The sequence below is a fragment of the Poecilia mexicana genome, unplaced genomic scaffold (genome assembly GCF_051168715.1).
Source record: "Poecilia mexicana isolate PSO_F unplaced genomic scaffold, ASM5116871v1 scaffold_5, whole genome shotgun sequence".
Taxonomy (NCBI): Eukaryota; Metazoa; Chordata; class Actinopteri; order Cyprinodontiformes; family Poeciliidae; genus Poecilia; species Poecilia mexicana.
The window spans coordinates 28,738,609-28,758,579 of record NW_028263374.1 but is presented as its reverse complement, the minus strand read 5'-3'; the positions used below and the strand labels follow the sequence as shown (position 1 = coordinate 28,758,579).

The following is a 19,971-nucleotide window of genomic DNA, read 5'->3' as shown; positions in this document are numbered from 1 at the left end:
GTGATATCACTGTGATTGATCGTAGTCGTAGTTCACATGTGACTGTAAACTCCCACAAACAAATAATGGTTCTGCTATTGTTTGAGCTTCTGAGATGCTAATTGGCCGCTCACAGTTGTAAAAATTATACCTTGTTAACATGGTTACAGCTGTCATAAAGGAAAAACATACAAGCAAAATCTTTGCAAAAACCAGACAAATATGCAATGCCTTAACAAAATAATTAGCAAAATTCTAAAAACAAAAAGGAAGAAATCAGAAATAACCAGTTTTATTGTTGCATAAGGACTGCAGAAATCGGCATACCTGTATCTGCATTGCTAACATAAAAACACATGAGGTCTGCATCTTGTTCCAGGTTACTGCAGGCTCTGACCTAATCCGAGCCACATATAAAAAGATACTCCTCTCCAACAGAGACATCAGTGAAACTAAAGCTGGTGGTGTAATTAAAGCAGACTCCTTTCTCTGAGAACTCAGAGTGTTCAGCCGTTTTTATTCCACCTTAAACAGCCTGAGTGACTTCACCTGGAGGTTTTTATGTTGATGTTATCGGGTTCTAATGACTCATAATCCCATTAAGTGACAGCCTAATGGGATCTGTTTAACGTGCTTTTAATTTTGTTTTTAGCCTCCTAACGTCACCTGGAAACACTCGTTTGTATTTTTATCTGAGTTAAATCCGTTTGGATGGGGCCAGGCTCTCAACATAACACACGATACGGATTAAAAACCTTCAGAGTGGTTTTGGGTTCATCCCTCCCTTCTCCGTAAGTGAGATATATGATTGAACTCGGTCATCATTTGATGCTTATCGTTTCTCCTCTGCCGTCCACCTGCAACATCTGCAGCTACGGTTCTTTTCTGGCAGCCGAGCAACATCTGGTATTAATGGTGCTTTTGGGGTTTTACGTCCAACTGTTGGTACACACCTCAACAAAGCCTCTGCTTTCAAATCTGACGGCCGCAATGACGATCATAAAGATACGCCGGCGCCATTTGGCTGAAGCTGCAGAGCTTTTCATGCGGCCTTGTAGGCTGCATGACATCTCTCTTCCTGAGTAAGCGGCTAATGTTCAGCTGGCATTCATCTACCTTAAATAATTGCACCGTTGCTTCCAGAAATCCAGGGAAATCTTTAAGTATTAGTCCAATTCACCACTGCTGAGTTATAGTTGCAGTTTATTTTATCTTTGCTGTCACATTCGCTCTCTGTAATATGCGATCTTCAGCATTTATGTATCCAAGCTTGTTTTCATGTTTTTAATGCTGTTTTTTTCCAACAGCTTCAACTAAATCTATTATGAGTACGTATGTAATGGATTTAATTACATGATTCCGACTTTAAAAAACACATTTAAAGGAAAATTTGAATAAAAATTAGTGCTGTCAATTAAAAATGTAATCATGATTAATCACAGTCTAGCGCTGTGATCAATCACGATTAATCACTGGTTCGTATCACGCAGCTGTGAGCTAGCAGGAAAAGGCTTTCAGGTCAAAATAGTAGTTTGATTAATATGTGGTCTGTAATATCAGCATATTTTCAGATTAATCGCACAAATTAATGCGTTAAGGTTGACAGCCCTAAAAACCAACTTCCAAGTTTTTTCTAGATCAGTCTTTAAATTTCTGAGCTTTTTCTTTTGGAGCTTTGGGAGTTTTTTCTTGAAATTTCTTTTTTAGACAAGATTTCTAAGTTTTCTGGTGGAAATTTACTCGTCCTTCATCTTTCTGCCTACAGTGTCCCTAATACGCCGTTGCAGATTTTCACTTTAGAATTTAAAAATAATTTAGGGGAAGCTAAGTTTAGCTGGACTTTGCTAAACGCTAAGCTAAAAATTAGTCACACTGTTAGAAGAAATTTGCCCACTACTGATGTCCTGAAACTAAAGAACTGAAAAGAGTGTGCTTTGTTTTAATTGTAATTGTAGTAGATAAATTGCTTTTTTATTTGTCTGAAATTCACCAGTGTTCTCCTCTCTTCCCAGGCATTTTTTAATCCATCACCATTTTTCCTTTCACCTCTTTTCTTTTTTGCATTATTTGTTTCGTCTAGAGGTCTGTCCCCTGCCTCCGCTGGGAGAGTGGAGCGAGTGGAGCGTCTGCGTCCGTGACGGCGCCACCTGTGGTTTCAGATGGGGAAAGCAGACCCGGGTCCGGGAGAACAGCCAGAGCGGGAAAGCGACTGAAAAAGCGTCGGTCTGTTCGCCCCAACGCGAAACACAAAGGTGCAGGATGAAGAAAAAATGTCCCACAGGTAAGAGAGAAAGATCCCCGTAGTGTTAGCAGCTGTACTAAAATCAGCAAAACATGCAAATTGTTTATCTTCTTTTAGTGAACTGCCAACATCTGTGTTTTAACACAGTCGTGCAATTAATAATGCCAAGTCGGGGGGAATTGGACCTTTTAAAAACATTCCAGTCTCCTCCGGCTCAGCGCTGTGAGGTTATAGGTATCCTCTCCCCGCATCACACGAAACACAGCGGATCTCATCTAACCTTTAAAAGGTCATATTTGGTCGTCTGGTATTATAAAACCTAAGTTATAAAGTTTAGTAACTTCAGCATCGAGTGACTGATATGTAGTCCAGCCACGCAAAAGCTCTATGTAACAGCAGCTCCCTCCCTATAAAACGTTTGTGTCCAGCTGGTCTTGATTACTGCTGCACTGTGAACATCACAGGCAAATATAAAGATAATAAAAAGTACTGAAGAATCCAATAACCTTTGTCTTTTTAAAGCCAACTCATAAAAACCTCTTCAAGCTAACGTCTCTTCATAATAAACACCAGAAAACTGCAGTTTGGGCTTCTGTTAGAGACGATCATGGCGAGTTAATGCCTGGAAATAAATATTTAGTTTCTGATTTTAATAATTAGTTTTGAACTTTTACAGTTATTTAGACACTGCTTTAACAACTCTGTGACTCCTGCCATTCAGAAAGTTGTTACTGGTCTCAACATTCAGAGTGATTCATCCAGGGGCGGATCTACACAGGAGCAAAAGGGGGGCTACTGCCCCTTCTGCAGTTGAACCTTGCCCCTGTGTATTTTATATTCTCCAAACTAAATATTAATTCACCAAAAGTATGTAATTGCACATATAATCTTGGGCTGCTTTCACACCAGCACTGTTTGGTTCGCTTTAATCGAACTCCAGTCCGTTTGCTTAGAATGTCCGGCCCATTTAAAGAGGTGGGAATACTTAATCGGGTGAAAAAGCAAACTCTGCTCCGTCTAAAAACCTCGGTCTCGGTTTGGTTCAAGTGAACTCCAGTGTGGTTTGAATGCATATGTGAACGCCAAGCGGACCAGAGACCGCTCCAAAAGCAGGAAGTGGACTACAGCGCAAGGCATTCTGGGTAAATACAACCAAAACAAACACTAGGCTAGCGCTAGCAGGAGAATTGGCTCCTTGTCTTTGGCTAAAGATAAAAGAGAAATCCTAACCGCTAAAATCTAACACCACTTCATTTTGGTTTTCATTTCGTAAAGAAGGAAGTTAGGATTTATGTTGCTTCCCTTCCTCACGACTCCTTCAGACTAGCCAGCAGCAATTAGCAAATAAAGCTAATGATAAGAAACATTTTTATTATTGATTTTTTTAGGTGACGGTATGGCACAGCTTTCATAGAACCACAAACATAAATATTGTTCTCGTATTTGTAACGTATTCAGGGTGTAAAAAATGACATCCAGTGTCCTGGACTTTTGCATTCAGCGTTTAAGCCGCTAATACTTTCCTGCAGAGTAACCGCAGGCTGCACATCCATCTGTGTACATTCAGGCTAGCAGCATCGCGCTCCTTTTCAACCGCTGCATTCTTCTCTGGAGCGTCATCTGGAACCAACATCTGTCCAGACTGTTCCCATTTGTGGTTCCATGATGGCAGAACAGCCTACAAAATGCTAGCAGGGAAAGGGATTCCCTCGTTCCCACCCACCCCAATCCCCAAAAATGCGTAAAACACCAAAAACGTGCTCAGTTTGCACCTCGCTACCTGTTCTGCTACATTAAGGAGCAAACCAGCCGAGGTTTCTTTCAGGTCTGACGCCTGCATGCTGTTTCTTGCTCCGGATCTGCTTTGATCTTGTTCTCTGTGGTGGAGGCTCCGACTGCAAATATTTTGAAAGCCTCTTGTTGTGTAAATGCTGTCAAACCCAGTTTAGGCTGTAAAAAAAAGGGAGGAAAAAAAAACAGAATGTGCGCTCGGTGTCTTCAGCAGATCCAGAAGTATTGAAGTGACAGCGCCTGGCTCTGGATTCAACTCTGGATTTAATTAATAATGAACCCCAGACGGATTAAAATTAAACTTGGCAGCTGGTTTTGGCTTTCCCATCAAACCAAAACAAGAAACTATGAGACACAAAGCAGAAGATGAGACTGCAGCATGTTTTTGTTTTTTACAGTAATTCCTTAAAAAGTTCAGATATGCATTGTGTTTGAACTTTGTCCACAATATAAGGAATGTCATTTGAGGTATTTATCATTATCATCGGCATATTGTACGTCCTGAAGATATCTTCTGGAATTGGACACATCTGGGACAAAAGAGTCCAGAAGTTTCTCCCAGGTTACACTGCTTTAGTTTTTTAATTCTCCATCTCCAGAGGCACTAGGAGAGTTTTAAAAACTTATAAAACTTTAACAAAAACTGCAGGTGTTTTGGTTAAAACATGTTTGTTTTCATTCAGTGGGTAGAGAATCCATAAATTTTATTCAAGTAAGAGTAGATATACTTTATAATAAAATTACTCAAGGAAAAAGTACAGTGAAGTAAAAAGGACACTTTTTCAAAAGGTCAGTCAAGTAAATGTAACTGAGTAAATGTAGCTAGTTGCTACCCAGTTCTGTCCGTCTCCTGCTGTGTTATCCTCAGATGAAGTCTCTTATTTTTCTCTAAAACAAGAGATTCTCTTCTGCTTATATATATATATATATATATATATATATATATATATATATATATATATATATATATATATATATATATATATATATATATATATATATATATATATATATTCCCTTTATTTTTTTTAAAGGGAAAAAAAAATAAAGGGAATATATATATATATATATATATATATATATATATATATATATATATATATATATATATATATATATATATATATATATATATATATATATATATATATATATATATACATACATACATATAAAACACTAAACAACTGCAGGTCTTTGCCTAGTAAATTTTGGTTAAAACAACCTTTTTCGTCATTCAGTGAAATTTTCAGACATTTTACTCAAGTAGGTGTAGAAATACTTCATAATAAAGTTACTCAGGTTATAACAGATTTGGGTTTTTCATTATTGTTTAGTTTAATTTCATTATGACTTCATGTTTGTCTAATTCTGTTAGTTTTAGTTTTTTAAAGTCTGTTTGCTAGTTTTTATTAGTTAAATATTGTTTAGTTTTTATTTCAGTTCAGTTTCACCTTATCAACATTACACACAGAAAACAAAAACAAAACACTGCTTTACAAACTCATAATTCACCAAACAGGGAAGTTTTGTGATTATGTATTAATTGGGTAATGAATATTCAAAAAAAGATACAAGTTTGAAAAAGTGTATTCAGTTATTGTTGAACAACTGACTCATTTTCTCATTTTCCAAGATTAAGAAACAATAAAAGCTGATTTGGGTGCAGCAAACTTATCTTTTCAGTTTAGTAGTTGCTTAAACTTGGTTATAAAAATATGAATACTTTGTGTTGTACTTTGAATTTTCCTGTATGAGAAAATGATGTTGGTAACAAATTTTACTCTGATTACAAATTGAAAGTCTCCATTTGAATTGATGATCCAACTTTGTATCCTTTTTGAATTGCAGTTAGGGGCCACACAAAATTAGTCCAAGGACCATAAAGAGCCCCCGGGCCACACTTTGGACACCTTGCTTTATCTCATCTCTATCTCTCATCTCATAAATATTGGAAAAATTTATTTATTGATTGATGTATAGTGAACCAAATGAACCAAAACTCCCTTTGCCTTTTTTTGTATTTGTTGGCCAGAGGAAAAAATCAAAATCAAGTTTGAAATATCTAGTTTGCAAAATCTCTTTGTAGTTACAGACACATGTTTAGTGTTAGTGTGACAGCTTATTAAGTTGTATTTATGTGGATGATAATCTCCCATAGTGAAACAGATTAACTCAGGCTGTGTTTCACGAAGACAGAGCAACCGTGTGGCTCCCATTTAGGACAATACATTTCCCCTGCTGCAGAACCCAAAGACACTCATGGAGGTTTGTTATAGGAAACATTTGTTTCTCTAATAACTGTGACTGAGCTCTCCAGCAAGTCAATTTTTCATTGTTATTGTGTTTGTGCTGCGATGTGTTCTCTCCCATGTGAAGGAGAAGCGAACCAACATGAGTTATAATACCAAACTGATGTCTCTGGTGGCTTGTTGCCGGGTCGTTACTTTTGTTCTTTGGCTGATCAGAAACAGAGCCGGGATTAATTTGTACAAGTGATTCTTCTTGGATGGGGAAAGCAGGACAACAGCAGCTTTACCTCAACAGATTTATGAACTCACAAATCATGGTGCTTTCATAGTCCATGTTCTAAACCTGGACTAAACGGACCCAGTTAGCTCATTCCTACGAGATATTAGTGTTTTACTCTTTACACCACAGATAGCTCTAGAGTACATGTCAACTTCAAGGCCCAAGGGCCAATAACCTGATAGTCCAGTAGATTCGGTTCAACTGGGAGTCAAAATTACAGCATTTGTTACATTCTCAGCTGCACTTTGAGCAACCTGTTCCCCTCCTGGCCTGTGGGGGTGCTGCACCAAGAACCACTGAAGGAAACGACACAAAACCTCTGAAGACACTGAGAGCAACTTCCTTCTTGACAAAAAACAAACAAAAAATGGAGTCGCGGCAGATTTTAGTGGCTGCAGGATTTCTCTTCTGTTTTTGTTCAAAGAACATAAATCCTTTCTCCTGCTAGCTCTAGAAGTGCTAGGTTGATAGGGTTGTATTTACCCAGAATGCCCTGCGCTGTAGTCCACTTCCTGCTTTTGGAGCGGTAACCAGGCCGTTTGGCGTTCACATAAGCATTCGAACTGCACCAGAGGAGGTAAAACAATTTTCCACTTCTGCAATAACCTTATCAAACAAAGATGACATTACAATGAACAAGTTTATTAACAAACAGTTTAAGAAGTTAGTTTTATTATCAATAAATCAGGAAAGCAGCTGCAGCTCCTCAGAGATGATGTTTTTTTAATAAACCCTTTTCACAGTGACGTCAGACAATGGCCGCCATAACTCAAACCTGGGTATCTTTACTTCCGGTGTGATTTTGCCTTGGGAACCAAGCTGAAAAATTCCTGCATTCTCATAATCTTAAGGATATAATAAAAGGTAAGTTTAATAATAACAGCATTTAAGTGTTAGATAGCTGTTATTAATCATTGTAAATTCACCATTCTCTAACTGTGTATAAAATAAACAGCCTCCGATCGGAGAGTAAACCAGCTAGCAGCAGCTTTAGCCACATTTAGGAAAAAATATACTCTCTGTCAGCGCTGTAACGTTTAGAGGTTCACTTTCTGTATTTTATAAAACAGTGTTTACGTGTTAGATAACCGTTATTAGTCATTGTCAATTTACCATTCTCCAACCAGCCTCCGATCATGAGTAAACCAGCTAGCAGCAGCTTTAGCCACAGTTAGGAAACATATACACCGCCGCCTGTCAGTGATGTAACGTTTAGAGGTTTTCTGTATTAATGGAAAATAAAGGACAGCTTCCAACAACGTTGTTTAGAATAGTATTTTAAATATTCTGGGGCTGATTATGTATCTCTGCTCATTTCCAAGCTCAAATGAGCAACTTCACGTTCAAACACAAGTCCCCCAAAAAACACGACCGGTGAATCTTTATTTTTTATGAGTTTAGAAAAAACAAGGCATATATATATATATATATATATATATATATATATATATATATATATATATATATATATATATATATATATATATGTGTGTGTGTGTGTGTGTGTGTGTGTGTCCCTTTTACATATATATATGAAATAGACAACTTTATCATTACTTACTATGTACACCGGAACTAAGGATACACATCTTCGAGCCAAAACGGAAGTTGTGTGACGTCATGTGAAAAGGGTCTATTGTCTGTTTCATGAAGTTCACATTTTATTTCCACATATAAATGTTACCTGTGCAGACAGTTTTCAGAGTAAATCCCACTGACTTTCTGCAGAACGGCTGGGCTGCCATGTGCTATGACTGATTTTCCTCCAGATTAAATCACAATCACTTTGATGTATGGCATGCAATGTATCTACGAGGGCAACAGATCAGATCAATACCATGTGGAGAACAACATAGTCATTGTACTCGCTCCAGCACCCTCACTTTCTTCTTTTCAAACCCATTTTTTTGGCGTCTGTAATCACAAAAACTAGAGTCCCTCGGTTACGGTTGAGACTGTCAAACCAAGCGGCCTCCCTCTGTGATTTGGCAACTTCCATCCCATCTGGGATCCTCCAAAAGATTCCTGAGTTAAAATACCAGATCTTCCCTTTAACCTGCAGTCCTGACTGAAAAAATAGTGAATAATTTAATAAAAACTGAGCCAGAAATCTCCCATCCCAGAAGACTCAACTTTCCTATTTAACTGTAGTTTTATTACAATTTTAAAGTAAATGGCGTAGAGACTAAAACAATGTCGTATTTATGTGGGGTTTGGAAATGTGTGTGAATCAACATTGCTATTATAATCTTAAACTCTCCATATGTTCGTAACAAAGTGTCAGAGTTGAATGAAAGGGAAAATCAATCAATGCCAGGAGATTCAGAGGGTCGATCTGGTTTTCATTCTGCTGTGGATCATCGGACCAGTTCTTTATCTTAATAAGAACATTCAACAGCGATTTGGGACTCGTCCAACAGAACTTCAGATGTTTTACTGAAATGGAGAAACCTCTCTCTCGTGGCAGTCTGTCGATATTACTTTGGGCTTTTGGCCCCCTGCTGAGCAGCATTTGGTTCCTGTGTTACACCTTATTCTGTGACCACCATATATTGTGACTGTAGGAGGCGCTGTTGCAGTTTTACACTTTGCCATACCTCAGCCTGACACAAAAGGAAAAATAAAGAAAAACAAAGAACAAGTAACATCTTACCACTAATATTGGGATTATTATGGAAATATAAATGGACACAATATGACAGCACTCATCAGATATTATGACCACACTGTTACTTAGTGTAAAATACTAAATATTTGAACCAAACTGTTTCTGTTAAGCAATTCAGTAACGCAACAAGTTACTACACAACTCTGTCTCTGGTTGTGTTTTCCCAGAATCCCCTGCACTGTAGTCCGCTTCCTACTTTTGGTCCGTCTGGTGTTGAAATATGAATTTTAATTCACTTTAACCAAACTGAGACCGAGGTTTGTAGGCGGACCAGAGTTTGCTTTCTTTGATTTGGTTACGGATTCATGGCTCAAACTGGACTCTCTAGGCGAACAAACTGGAGCTGGATTAAAGCGGATTAAGCAGGGCTGGTGTGAAATCAGCATGTTTAAATATAGCGGAGTGGAGATGAATAACCGTGGGAAACAGTTGGGAATAAAATTCCCAGTGAAACCGAACGGTTGTCAACAACATGAACAGAGGTTGTCAGTCCATCAGTGGCTTGGTGGCAATGGGTCAGTCTGGGTCGCATTTCCAAATCCAGTCGTCTGTAACTGAGACCAAACGTACAGCATGTGCGGTAATCCAGGCGCTTCAAACCTGAAATATCCTCGACTTAATTCAAACGTATAAAACAGAACTGGGCAAAGTAAATCCAAACTCTGCTTTGGATGAAATCGCCTGTATTTCTGCTGCCCCTTTTTTGAGTTTTGCTCGGTATTTCAGATGCCACTTTTGTTATTCGTTTTGCTTTTTGTTTGTTACTTGGACATTTCATACAAGATTACGGCACCGACAGCCAACTTACAGTACATCCAGACAAATCCCCGTAGATTGAAACGGAGTTACTGAAGATTAGAGGCTCTCTGGTACTTTAAAGGGCAAAACTCGGTGTCCCTCTCATTCAGAAGCTCCTGGATCAGGATTTAAACCCAACATAAACACGCATCATGTTCAGACAGACCCGCAGGCACTGTAAAACCCCAGACAACAGGTACTGATTACACAACAAGTTGGTTTTTCTGCCCTCACTTTCACTCCATGAACATCCCTAATGTAATTTAGAGGCATGTCTAAGCAGAGAAAGCAGGTTTTCCTTCTTTCTTTTTGGACACAATGTGGTCAAAGATGAGAAAAATCTGTCTCAGCAAATTCCAAACATTTTCGCTCGGATGGAGGTTTTCTGCTTGCGTGACCGATTCAGCTGGAATCTTTGCATTTGAATTTACTTTTATAACATTTTCATCAACTCAAGAAGTTGGACAGTTGTTATGGACCACAGCTGCTCGCTGATTTTGATCAGAACGAAGCTGGAGTTTGTTGTTAGCCCGTAAAGAGCCGTAATCTCTGGTGTGCTGCTCTGCTGCTAGCTTCAGCAGCGAGAGGCTTCAGAAATTCACGTTTGCACAGATGTGGAATCAAAACTTCGGATTTTTTTCAGTATTTTACACATTTACTGACACACCTTCTGTACGGCCGCAACTAGGGATTATTTTACTAATTCATTATTCTCTCAGTTATTCTGACGATTAATCAACTATTTGATTAATTGCATAAGAACTTTTGCTCTTTCTGCAGATTTTTCATTTAACCACTTATTTGATACAACATTAGAAATAAACTAAAAGACACAGATGTACAAATTATTAATATAACATTTTATTGATGCATTTGCAGTTAAAGCAAACGTCCAATATCAACATGTGAAAAGTTCAGCTTAACATAAACAAAGTGTGGGACGAACATATTGAATATTCTTTGGATTAACCAATTAATAATTGGGCAGAAAATGGTCATTAATATAAGTATTTTACAGAATATGAAGCAGGCGAAGCTAAAATTGACGATTTCTGGGTCAAACAGTTTTGCAGACAGTGTTTTTATCTTAAATACAAAATGTATTTATACTTGTACAATTATTATTAATTATTGCTCTTAATACATTGTTCTTTCAGTAATTTGTCTTTCTTTTAAGTCTGTATACTCTGTTTAAAGATGATTCATTGACAATTATTTCAGTGATTAATCATGATTAATCGTTTCAGACGTAGTCGCTTGTGTTCTCATCTCTTCAGTTTTCTTTTGGTTTCAAGGAGAAAGTTTGTTGTTTTTGTATATATTTTGGATCATTGTTCTCCCAACAGATCCATTGATGCTGCCATATTTATTTAAAATCTAGTCTTTTGTGAAATTCTTGAACCTTTTATTCTAACAAGGAATATAAATCAGCCCACAGCATCACAGAACCTCCTCCATATTTAACAGTGGCCATGATTTTCTGTCCTGTGTGTTTATTTGGGCTGTTTTTAGCAGAAAAGTTTTAGTCTAACCTGACCCAAGCATATGGTTCCAGTTTAGGTCCCAGAAGAGTTTAGCAAACTCCACATGTTTACATTTAGGCTGTCAGGAGAAAAAAGCCTTTCCTTGTCATGCTTCATAAACAACCAGTTATTTTATATATAGTGACTAATGCTCGTTATGGATACTTGTTGACCCCAAGTTGCTGCAGTTCATTAAGCTTTGGAGATACTTTCTCCTCCCTCGCGTATTGGGTCCTGTGTATCACATGGTTACGACCCATTCAAACAGGAAGTGGTGGCTCTGATCAGCTTCAAAGTGTTAATTACATTCATTTAGAGCCGCAACCAACAATTAGGTTAGTAATCAATTAATCAATTATTCTGGTGATTAATCATTTAATCTGACGATTAATCGGATTCAAAATGGGCATATTCCATAGGTTTTTTAATTTAACTTTTTTATGCAATGTTAGAACTACATAAAAATAAACTATTAAATTCATTTTTTAAATTAGAAAATGATTTTTTTTTTTTTTTGCAAAAACATCATTCCTTTAGTCAAACCTTAATCATTTGTAGCAAAGGATTCATCTTCAGCTAAAGAAAATACATCTATCATCAACATGTGAAAAGCTCAGCTCTGCTGGATGTAACATAAATACAGGTTAGGGATGACATGTTAATTATTTTTTGGTATTAAATGACTAACATTTGACAGAAAAGGTGCCTAATAGTTAATTTTTTCCAGATTTTGAACCAAGTCAAACCAAAACTACTTGATGAGTTCTTGGGTAAAACATTTTTACAGACAAATGTTTAGTTTTTTTAATCATAAATTCAAAATGGATATTTTTTGGCTTAATTTCTCCTCTGAATGTTTTTTTTTAGCAAATGGCCTTTTTTTTTGTCTGTATTCTCCAGTTTTTGTCACGACTAATCATTTCAGCCATAGTTTTATTTTTAAATGAATAATTGAGGTCAGAATAATTACATAACTGAAAAAATATATTTATATTTGCTCAACTGAAAAAATCCCCAAACTCAGGGTAAATTTTCTTGCCGTGTAAATTGATCCGCAAAAATATACTGTGAAATTTTTCTTTTTTAAAATATTTTTGCTGTATTTCTGTTCTGAGGAGATAAAAAGTGATCTTTTTAAGGGTAGTGCTTGAGCTCATGCAGTAATTATGTGAAGTTGTGCAGGTTCTTAATGAAAATCTGAACCTGGGCCGCAGTTTTTGTCTCTGTGCCACCAAACCGCACATCATGGCGGATCTCAGTGCCAACCTGGAAACCGCACAGTAAAAGACGTTAAATTAAAGCAGAGCATAGCGCTAACGGGGGCTAATCACGACCCCCGCTTGTTATTTGATAATGTCTGGCCTGCAGCTCATTCTGCACTTCAAACGCAGATCCTTTTGTGCCGGCTTGAGTTCGACGTTGGAGCTGGCAGCTGGAAACCGGCTCGGCTGTGGTTTTTGTTTTTTTGTTTTAGGGGAGGCCATCGTTAGCATCACATAAAAAAGCCTTTAGCATGTTTGTTTTAAGGTTCATAATCAAATAAACAACCTGGACTCAGACTAGCACATATTAGCGATGATGCATGTTCTGGTCTGCGTGACATGGCGCTCGGTTCCCCTGTTCCCAGCTCCTGCCCGCATGGCTCCATACCGTTTAAAGCTTTATGCTGATTTATTACCTGTTATGCCCATGTACAGTGCTTTTCTTTCTTCCACCGCAACATGTGGTTCTGACTACGACTGTTTTCCAAAGAGTCGAACGGATTGAGTGGATAACACCAGCATTTTTGGAAAATCCTCAAACTTTTTATCCCTGTTTATGGAGCTGTGGTCGTATCCAGTCTTGCTTGGAGACTAGCTGTATTTAAAAAGGTCAGTTTGGGTTATGATGCCTCAATGATTCCAACAAATTGCAGTGAAATAAGATTTTTATCTCTTTGTGTGGATTGTAAAGTTTTTGACTGATTTGATCAAGATCATGTAAAGGTCTGAAAAAATTTCCTGTTTGTAAAGTTAAAGTCAAAATTTAACAACAATAATTTGGGATTTTTTTTTATCTGTTAAAGCAAAAAACAACAAGCTTATGTTATTGATTAATTTATATATGAAATTTCCCAAACTAAATAGTTAGTTTACAAACTAACAGCCAGTGAATTCGCCTGTTAGCTTGCTAAATATTCTGATTGGGGCAAAAATATTAAGATTCCAGACTCAATATTTAGCTTTCTAACTAAATATGTAGCTTGAGCATATATCTGGATTAAGGAGGAACATTTAGTCTTAGTTCTGGCTCCTCTCTTTAATGCGTTTAACCACTTTTACAAAAAAAAAAAAGAAACTACTACTAATGTTTGTGCTCCCCGTCAGAGTAGCAGAAACTCTCTTGTTTAAAGAAAACTGGACCTTAAAGACAATCGTCCAGTTTGTGGTCCTGCAGATAATCTCATCTTTTCTGATCATCCATGGAGTTCAGCTGAACTAAACAGAAACCAGAGCCACTTTCTTTCTCATTTAGCTCCATAAAAGTCCTTGTATGTTTGCCTGTGAGTTTGGCTTGAGGTTTGGTCACAGCGCCACCAGCTGGGCGTTTTCCAACTTTCTGCCTGAAACAGTTAGGATAGTCGCTGAGGAGCTTTACAATGTGCATGTTTGGTTTCCTGAAGCATGCATCAAATTACAAAAACAAGACTGTGTTTACTTCACTGTTGCATGTAAAACTGAGATTTCTTCTTTTTACTGCTGTGGGTTGGAACAAATTTAAATGCGACTGATGGAAAAACCAATAATCGGGTATTTAAGATGCCAAAAAGACCCAAAACAGAGAGAGCTCTTAATCACTGCAGCTGGATACAACAGATAGATATAAAACATTTGCAAAGATTCATAGTTTTCAGGAATATCCTGGTTTTTCTCTCATGCTGGGGAGGTTTAAATTTTAAGGGTTGAGTTGGACTTCACTGTAGAAAGTTAAAAACATTCACAAAATAGTTTACTTTATCACACAGTACTGATCTGCTGGTCCTTTTTTTTAGGTTTGACAAAATTATTGGTTAAATTTTAGGATCTTTTAGAGAATTTACTGGAATGTGAAATGGAAATGTTGACCTTTTCCAAACGCTTCATTTTATATTCTGTCTTAAATTCAGTGTAAGAAGTTAATACAATTTGATAAAGATTTAAACCACTTTCACTCACATTAGACAGTTAATTACATAGAAAATCATGAAGGTTGGGAAACACTGAACACATTTTTGTTTCCCAGAACTGTTTAGTAAATAAACTTCAGATTTATGTCAGAAAAGGATAGAAATAATGATATTAACCACCTCTGTCTCAGAAGGAATCGGTGTAAAATGAAATGCCGATATAAACAATTTTTCTACTAGCTGGATTTTCATTGTAAAACTGCACCACTGGTCGTGATTCCAATTTGTGCAATTTCACACAAATTCACACGAGTCACATGATCACCTACCTGATATTACTACTGGCAGAAACGACAAAGAAGACAACAGGAAGTGGTAGAAGTATGATGTTGACGTTTTCGTGAATAACAAATTTATTGTTATTCCATTCTTAAATAATGGAAACACCGTAATTCCAAAAAAAAATGGAAATGCAGCTACTATCAAATCTGCGAACTAGAATACATTGTAGATGCAGAAATCCAGCCAGGTGAGTATTTTATCGAAAAAAGTACAAGAACTGAGGTATTTTAAAATTCAGCTGCGTCTCTTTGTATGTAAGATAAATAAATGTTATTCATAATTTAATCCACACTTTAAAGACAAAATTTAAATGCAAAAAGATTGTCCCGGAAACTCAATGACGAAGAACATGATGAGAGAAGACATGAAGAGTCATGAAAGCTCCATGCTAGGCGATCGTAACGAAGAGCGGTGTCTGGTTGGACAAACTCCTCATCAGCTGCAGCACCAATCTGCGACCAATTAAACTTCACCAGGAAGCAGTGCAGCAGAAAATCAGGTCAGGGAAAAAGATTTGACACTTTCTGCTTCCTTTGCATCCTGTTCTCAAGAAAACCTTCAAAATGCTCTGACTTCTGCAGTAAATCTGATTCTTTTTAAACTGCAGCCAAACGAGGTGAAGCCAGAGCAGCAGCTTCTCCATCCAAGCCGGACCCGAATCATCACACCTGATCTGATACATGAGTTATGATGTAAAAATTTGAAAATATGTAGCAGAGTGATCTGGAGTCCCTATGCTGTAAAAGCATCATATAATCCGATCTCTGCAGCCAACCATCAAAGCAGCGATACATCACCCAGAATATTTACCTGACACTCGACCTGGAGGACTCTTCTTCTTCTTCTTCTTCTGGCCAAATGATGGACGAGTTCCCAAAAATCCTGCGGGTGGCGGGCCTGGACCGCCATCTGAGGATGGAGAACACCTGAGACGCATCAGCAGAGCCAGAAAACGTTTTTCCTCCCGATGTTTGAAGAGTCACTGGAGGAAAAACAAGTTTACCATTTTATTTATTTATAAAACAGGATCATGTGAAGCCTTATTACAATAAATTCCTCTTGTTATGGACTACTGTTTACATCTGGAAATTTTGCGCATGCGCTCAACGCTGGAAGGCGAAAAGGCGATTCTTTGCTTCTCATCCGTAGCCGCACTGCTGCGGTGGAGCAAACCGTTAACTAAATGAAAACCTGGAGATGTAGGTATTATTAATTGTGTATTTTGTGCCACAGCAAAGGGGAAAAAAAAGCAGAAAAACTGTTGAACTCAAAAACCACTTTTTTCTAGCTGTCTGCTGTTGGCGCTACACACAGACTCATTGCCATAGCAACTGACAACAACGCTACTTTATGTTTCAGGATTCAACACCAAAAACCATGCAAACATTTCTCACACTGTTTATTTTGCTATTATTGAAAAATGATTGCTTGCTGTGGTAGATTAGCTACTGCGGCTATTAGCTAAGCTAACACAGATTAGCTAAGCTAACAGCGGTGGTAGATTAGCTGCTCTACTGATGATGTGTCAGAGTTGGTGTGTGGGTCAGCTGTTTTTTATTTTTTAACTGAACCGAAACACAACGAATTCCACATCACATCTACATGTTAAGGTTGTCACAGTCAAGCTAGCATAACTCGCATACTTCCCTCTCCCTCACTATTTTTTTCATAATTAAAACTTTTCCTGACGTGTTATCTAGATGTTATAGTGTTGACAATTAGTAGCAAAGCACTGCATCCGTTTTCTTTTATAGATTACACATATATTTTAGATTTAGGACATTATATTGACAACTTGACAGCTAATGCTAGTCATTGCAGGCGAGCAGCTTTTTGCCCTCCAGCAGGGAGATGGGGTGGGATCTGGCACACGTAACGTTACCCTTTAACAGGTCTACAGATCGTTTTTGACTTGTGGTCAAAGGCCCAACAAAATCATTTCCTGAGCTATAAATGGATCCCGAGCCACACATTAGACTGCCCTGATTTACAGAAAAGGATCATGAAATGTTCTGAAATATAGAGAAATTCATAACTTTTAAGACTCAGCTAATACAAATCAGTCAATTAAGTTTATTTGTAGAGCATATTTACAACAGATCAAAATGCTTTACATCATAAAAACACAAAAATAAAGTCATAAAAACGTCTTACAGCCACCAATTAAGAAACCAGAAACAAATATTACATTTGGACTAGTGCTATCATGAAAATAATAAATATCTTGATAAATGCTTCATTATGGCTCAACTATAAACAGGTGGATTCTATCTATCTATCTATCTATCTATCTATCTATCTATCTATCTATCTATCTATCTATCTATCTATCTATCTATCTATCTATCTATCTATCTATCTGTGATGCTAACAATGCTAACGATGCTACCAACAGATCAAACGCGGTTTACCGGGGGTGAAACGATGTGAACCGCAGAGAGAAAAGACAGAAATATTTGACCTTCATAGTTTTCATGTCCCATTTTTCTCCTCCGCCGTTTGTCTTCCTCTCACCTGTCAGAAAAAAGACGGAATAAAAAAGCAGGACTTGGCAGAAAGAGGGAGAGAAAACGACTGCGGCTCCTCGCCAGCGTCTCGGCTAACGCAACAACAGACATCATCAGCGGCGGCGCCTGAACCGGATCCAGCTCCATGTTAGCCCGCAGAACCAGAACCACGGAGGACAAAAATAACCTGAACCGACTGTTCAGTTTAGCCCCATGATGTGTGAATAAAATGTGTTTTCCAAACATTAAATCAAAGTAGGATTTGAAAAGTCACTTTCTACTCGAGCTGCACTGATCTGAATTTACCTCTGATTCGCTTTTTAAGTCAATTAATCAAATTCCATCGTTGTCAACTTTATTGCAATCATCATTCAACTAAAAAACCTAACCTGGGTTAGATTACATGAAAAATAAATGTTTGGATAAAAGTGTTTAACTGAATTATTATCCACTTGATTTGGGAAAAATGGTCAAGTGGCAAATCTCAGGTTGTGATTATATTATTGCTTTGGGTGCTAAAATGGCCTAGTCAAAGTACAAATTTCAACCTTATTTTCAGTCTTATTTGAAGACAAAAGTAAAGCTGAAAAGAAAAAAAGAAAAAAAATCTAAGTTAGCGCCTTATATTTATCACTGAAGCCAGATTGGAGATTAGATTCAGCCTGAGAAATGATGCGTTTAAAGCAGTCGGAAAACTGGAATGCGGATCTGGGAATAACAGAGATTACTGTCATGAAGTTAACAAGATTTACTGACGAATAGCGTTTCCCCCCCAGAGCAGCCATGTTGGATGTTTTAGGAATGAAACTTAAAACTTCAGGAGGTTTCTCAGATGTTTTTATCCAACTTTGAACTTGTAAATTTTGAATATATTGGAGAAAAAATGGGCAAAAGTGCAAATAGTCTCTTTTTTGGGCATAGAAAAATTTAAATTGAATAATTTTTATGAGTTTAAAATGGACCAAAATATTTCCTGCTGCACTATTTCCCACAAATCCACCAGTAAGCCAGTAAAATATCTGGAGGATTCCATTTGGATTATCTTCAAAGGTTTTTATTTTGTAGTTTTGGTTGATTTCCTCTAAATTTGGCCAAACATGAAAGAAAGGAGTTTTTCTGGTGCATCTTAATGGCTGATAATAATAAACACTGCATGTTTAGTCCAAACTATCTCGCAGTTTATTCGTTTGTCAGTTTGTGTGTAATATAATTGAGCTGTATACATGATGAATATTTTGATCCAGGATGATTTATCTGATATTGCACAAGTAAAGCTTGCATGACAACATGTGAGTTTTCTTCCTTTTTTTCTCCAGAGCGAATAAAATCTCTTCTTTTTTCCCCCCACCAAATAAATATTTATCACTTTTTTAAGAGACGAAATGGGAAATTTTTCCACAACATGGATGTGTCACTCTGTAAATGTGTATTTTTATATTATCACAGATTATTCTGGGTTCAGATGTGCAAAAGCTTTAAAAAAAATCATGAAAAATATGCCAATTTCAGACAATTTGATTAATTTTACAAAAACTGCAATTTCCTAACTTTTCTTCTCATGCATGTTTCTTTGAACATGTAAGATTTTTGCTTTTGTTTGTTTTATTTTCTGATGACCACGAAATAATCTGACAAGATTAAAACAAGCTGCTATTGTTTTAAACTTTTGGGATGGTGTGATTTCTTTCTCAGTCATTTCATTGCTGGCCAACAGGGGGCGCAGTTGGTAGCGCTGTTGCCTGGCAGCGAGTTTCTGATTATTTTCTGCTGCCTGATAACTGCTGGAGAGAAACATGCGCCATGTGTTGCAGTGTGTTTTGGTAATATCACAGAATAACAGTATTGTTAGTTGTACGCCATTGTAGATTAAAAAAGTATAACATTTATTTTTCTTCAAAAAGAAAGAAAGAAATTAGAAATTTTGAGATTAATCTCAGAAATTGTCCAGAAAAAACTCCAAGTCAAAAATGTCTGCCAAGAAACTCAGGAAATTTCTAGAAGTTCTACTAGAAATGTATATAAAAACAAGTTTTTTTCTACACTTTTTGCTGAGATTAATTTCAAAATTTCAGATTTTTTTTCTTGCACATTCCCACTATTTGTAGCTCAACAAATTCAAAAATTTTCTAGAAAATTTCTAAAATTAATCTAAAAAAATTTTAATAGTTTTTTGTCTCAAATTTTCGACTTTTGGAGCTCAGCAAATGCCAAAGTTTTACTGGTAATTTTTTTTAGATTGTCAAAAATTCTGTTTTTCTCGTTGAATATTTTTGACTTTTGAAACTTTGAACTTATCACAAATTGTCAACTTTCAGAGCTCAGAAATTTTCAGGTTTTTCTAGATATTTTTTGAGATTAGTCTGAAAATTTCTGAGCTTTTTGGCATAAATGTTTTCATTTTTTCTATCTACAGTAACTGTAAAACGCCAACGTAGTTCTGAGAT

The 19,971-nt window shown here is 36.9% G+C and overlaps 1 protein-coding gene across 1 annotated transcript in view; it reads left to right on the top strand.

The window, feature by feature from the left end:
- The window catches only part of rspo4 (R-spondin 4), a 29,205-nt gene extending 10,015 nt beyond the window's left edge, over positions 1 to 19,190 (top strand). Inside the window, exons 4-5 of the mRNA XM_088005867.1 lie at positions 2,060 to 2,260; positions 17,542 to 19,190. Of these exons, the coding sequence (XP_087861993.1) occupies positions 2,060 to 2,260; positions 17,542 to 17,657 (317 nt within the window). The 3' untranslated portion in view covers positions 17,658 to 19,190. The remainder of the gene's footprint in view (positions 1 to 2,059; positions 2,261 to 17,541) is intronic.
- The last annotated feature ends 781 nt before the right edge of the window (positions 19,191 to 19,971 follow it).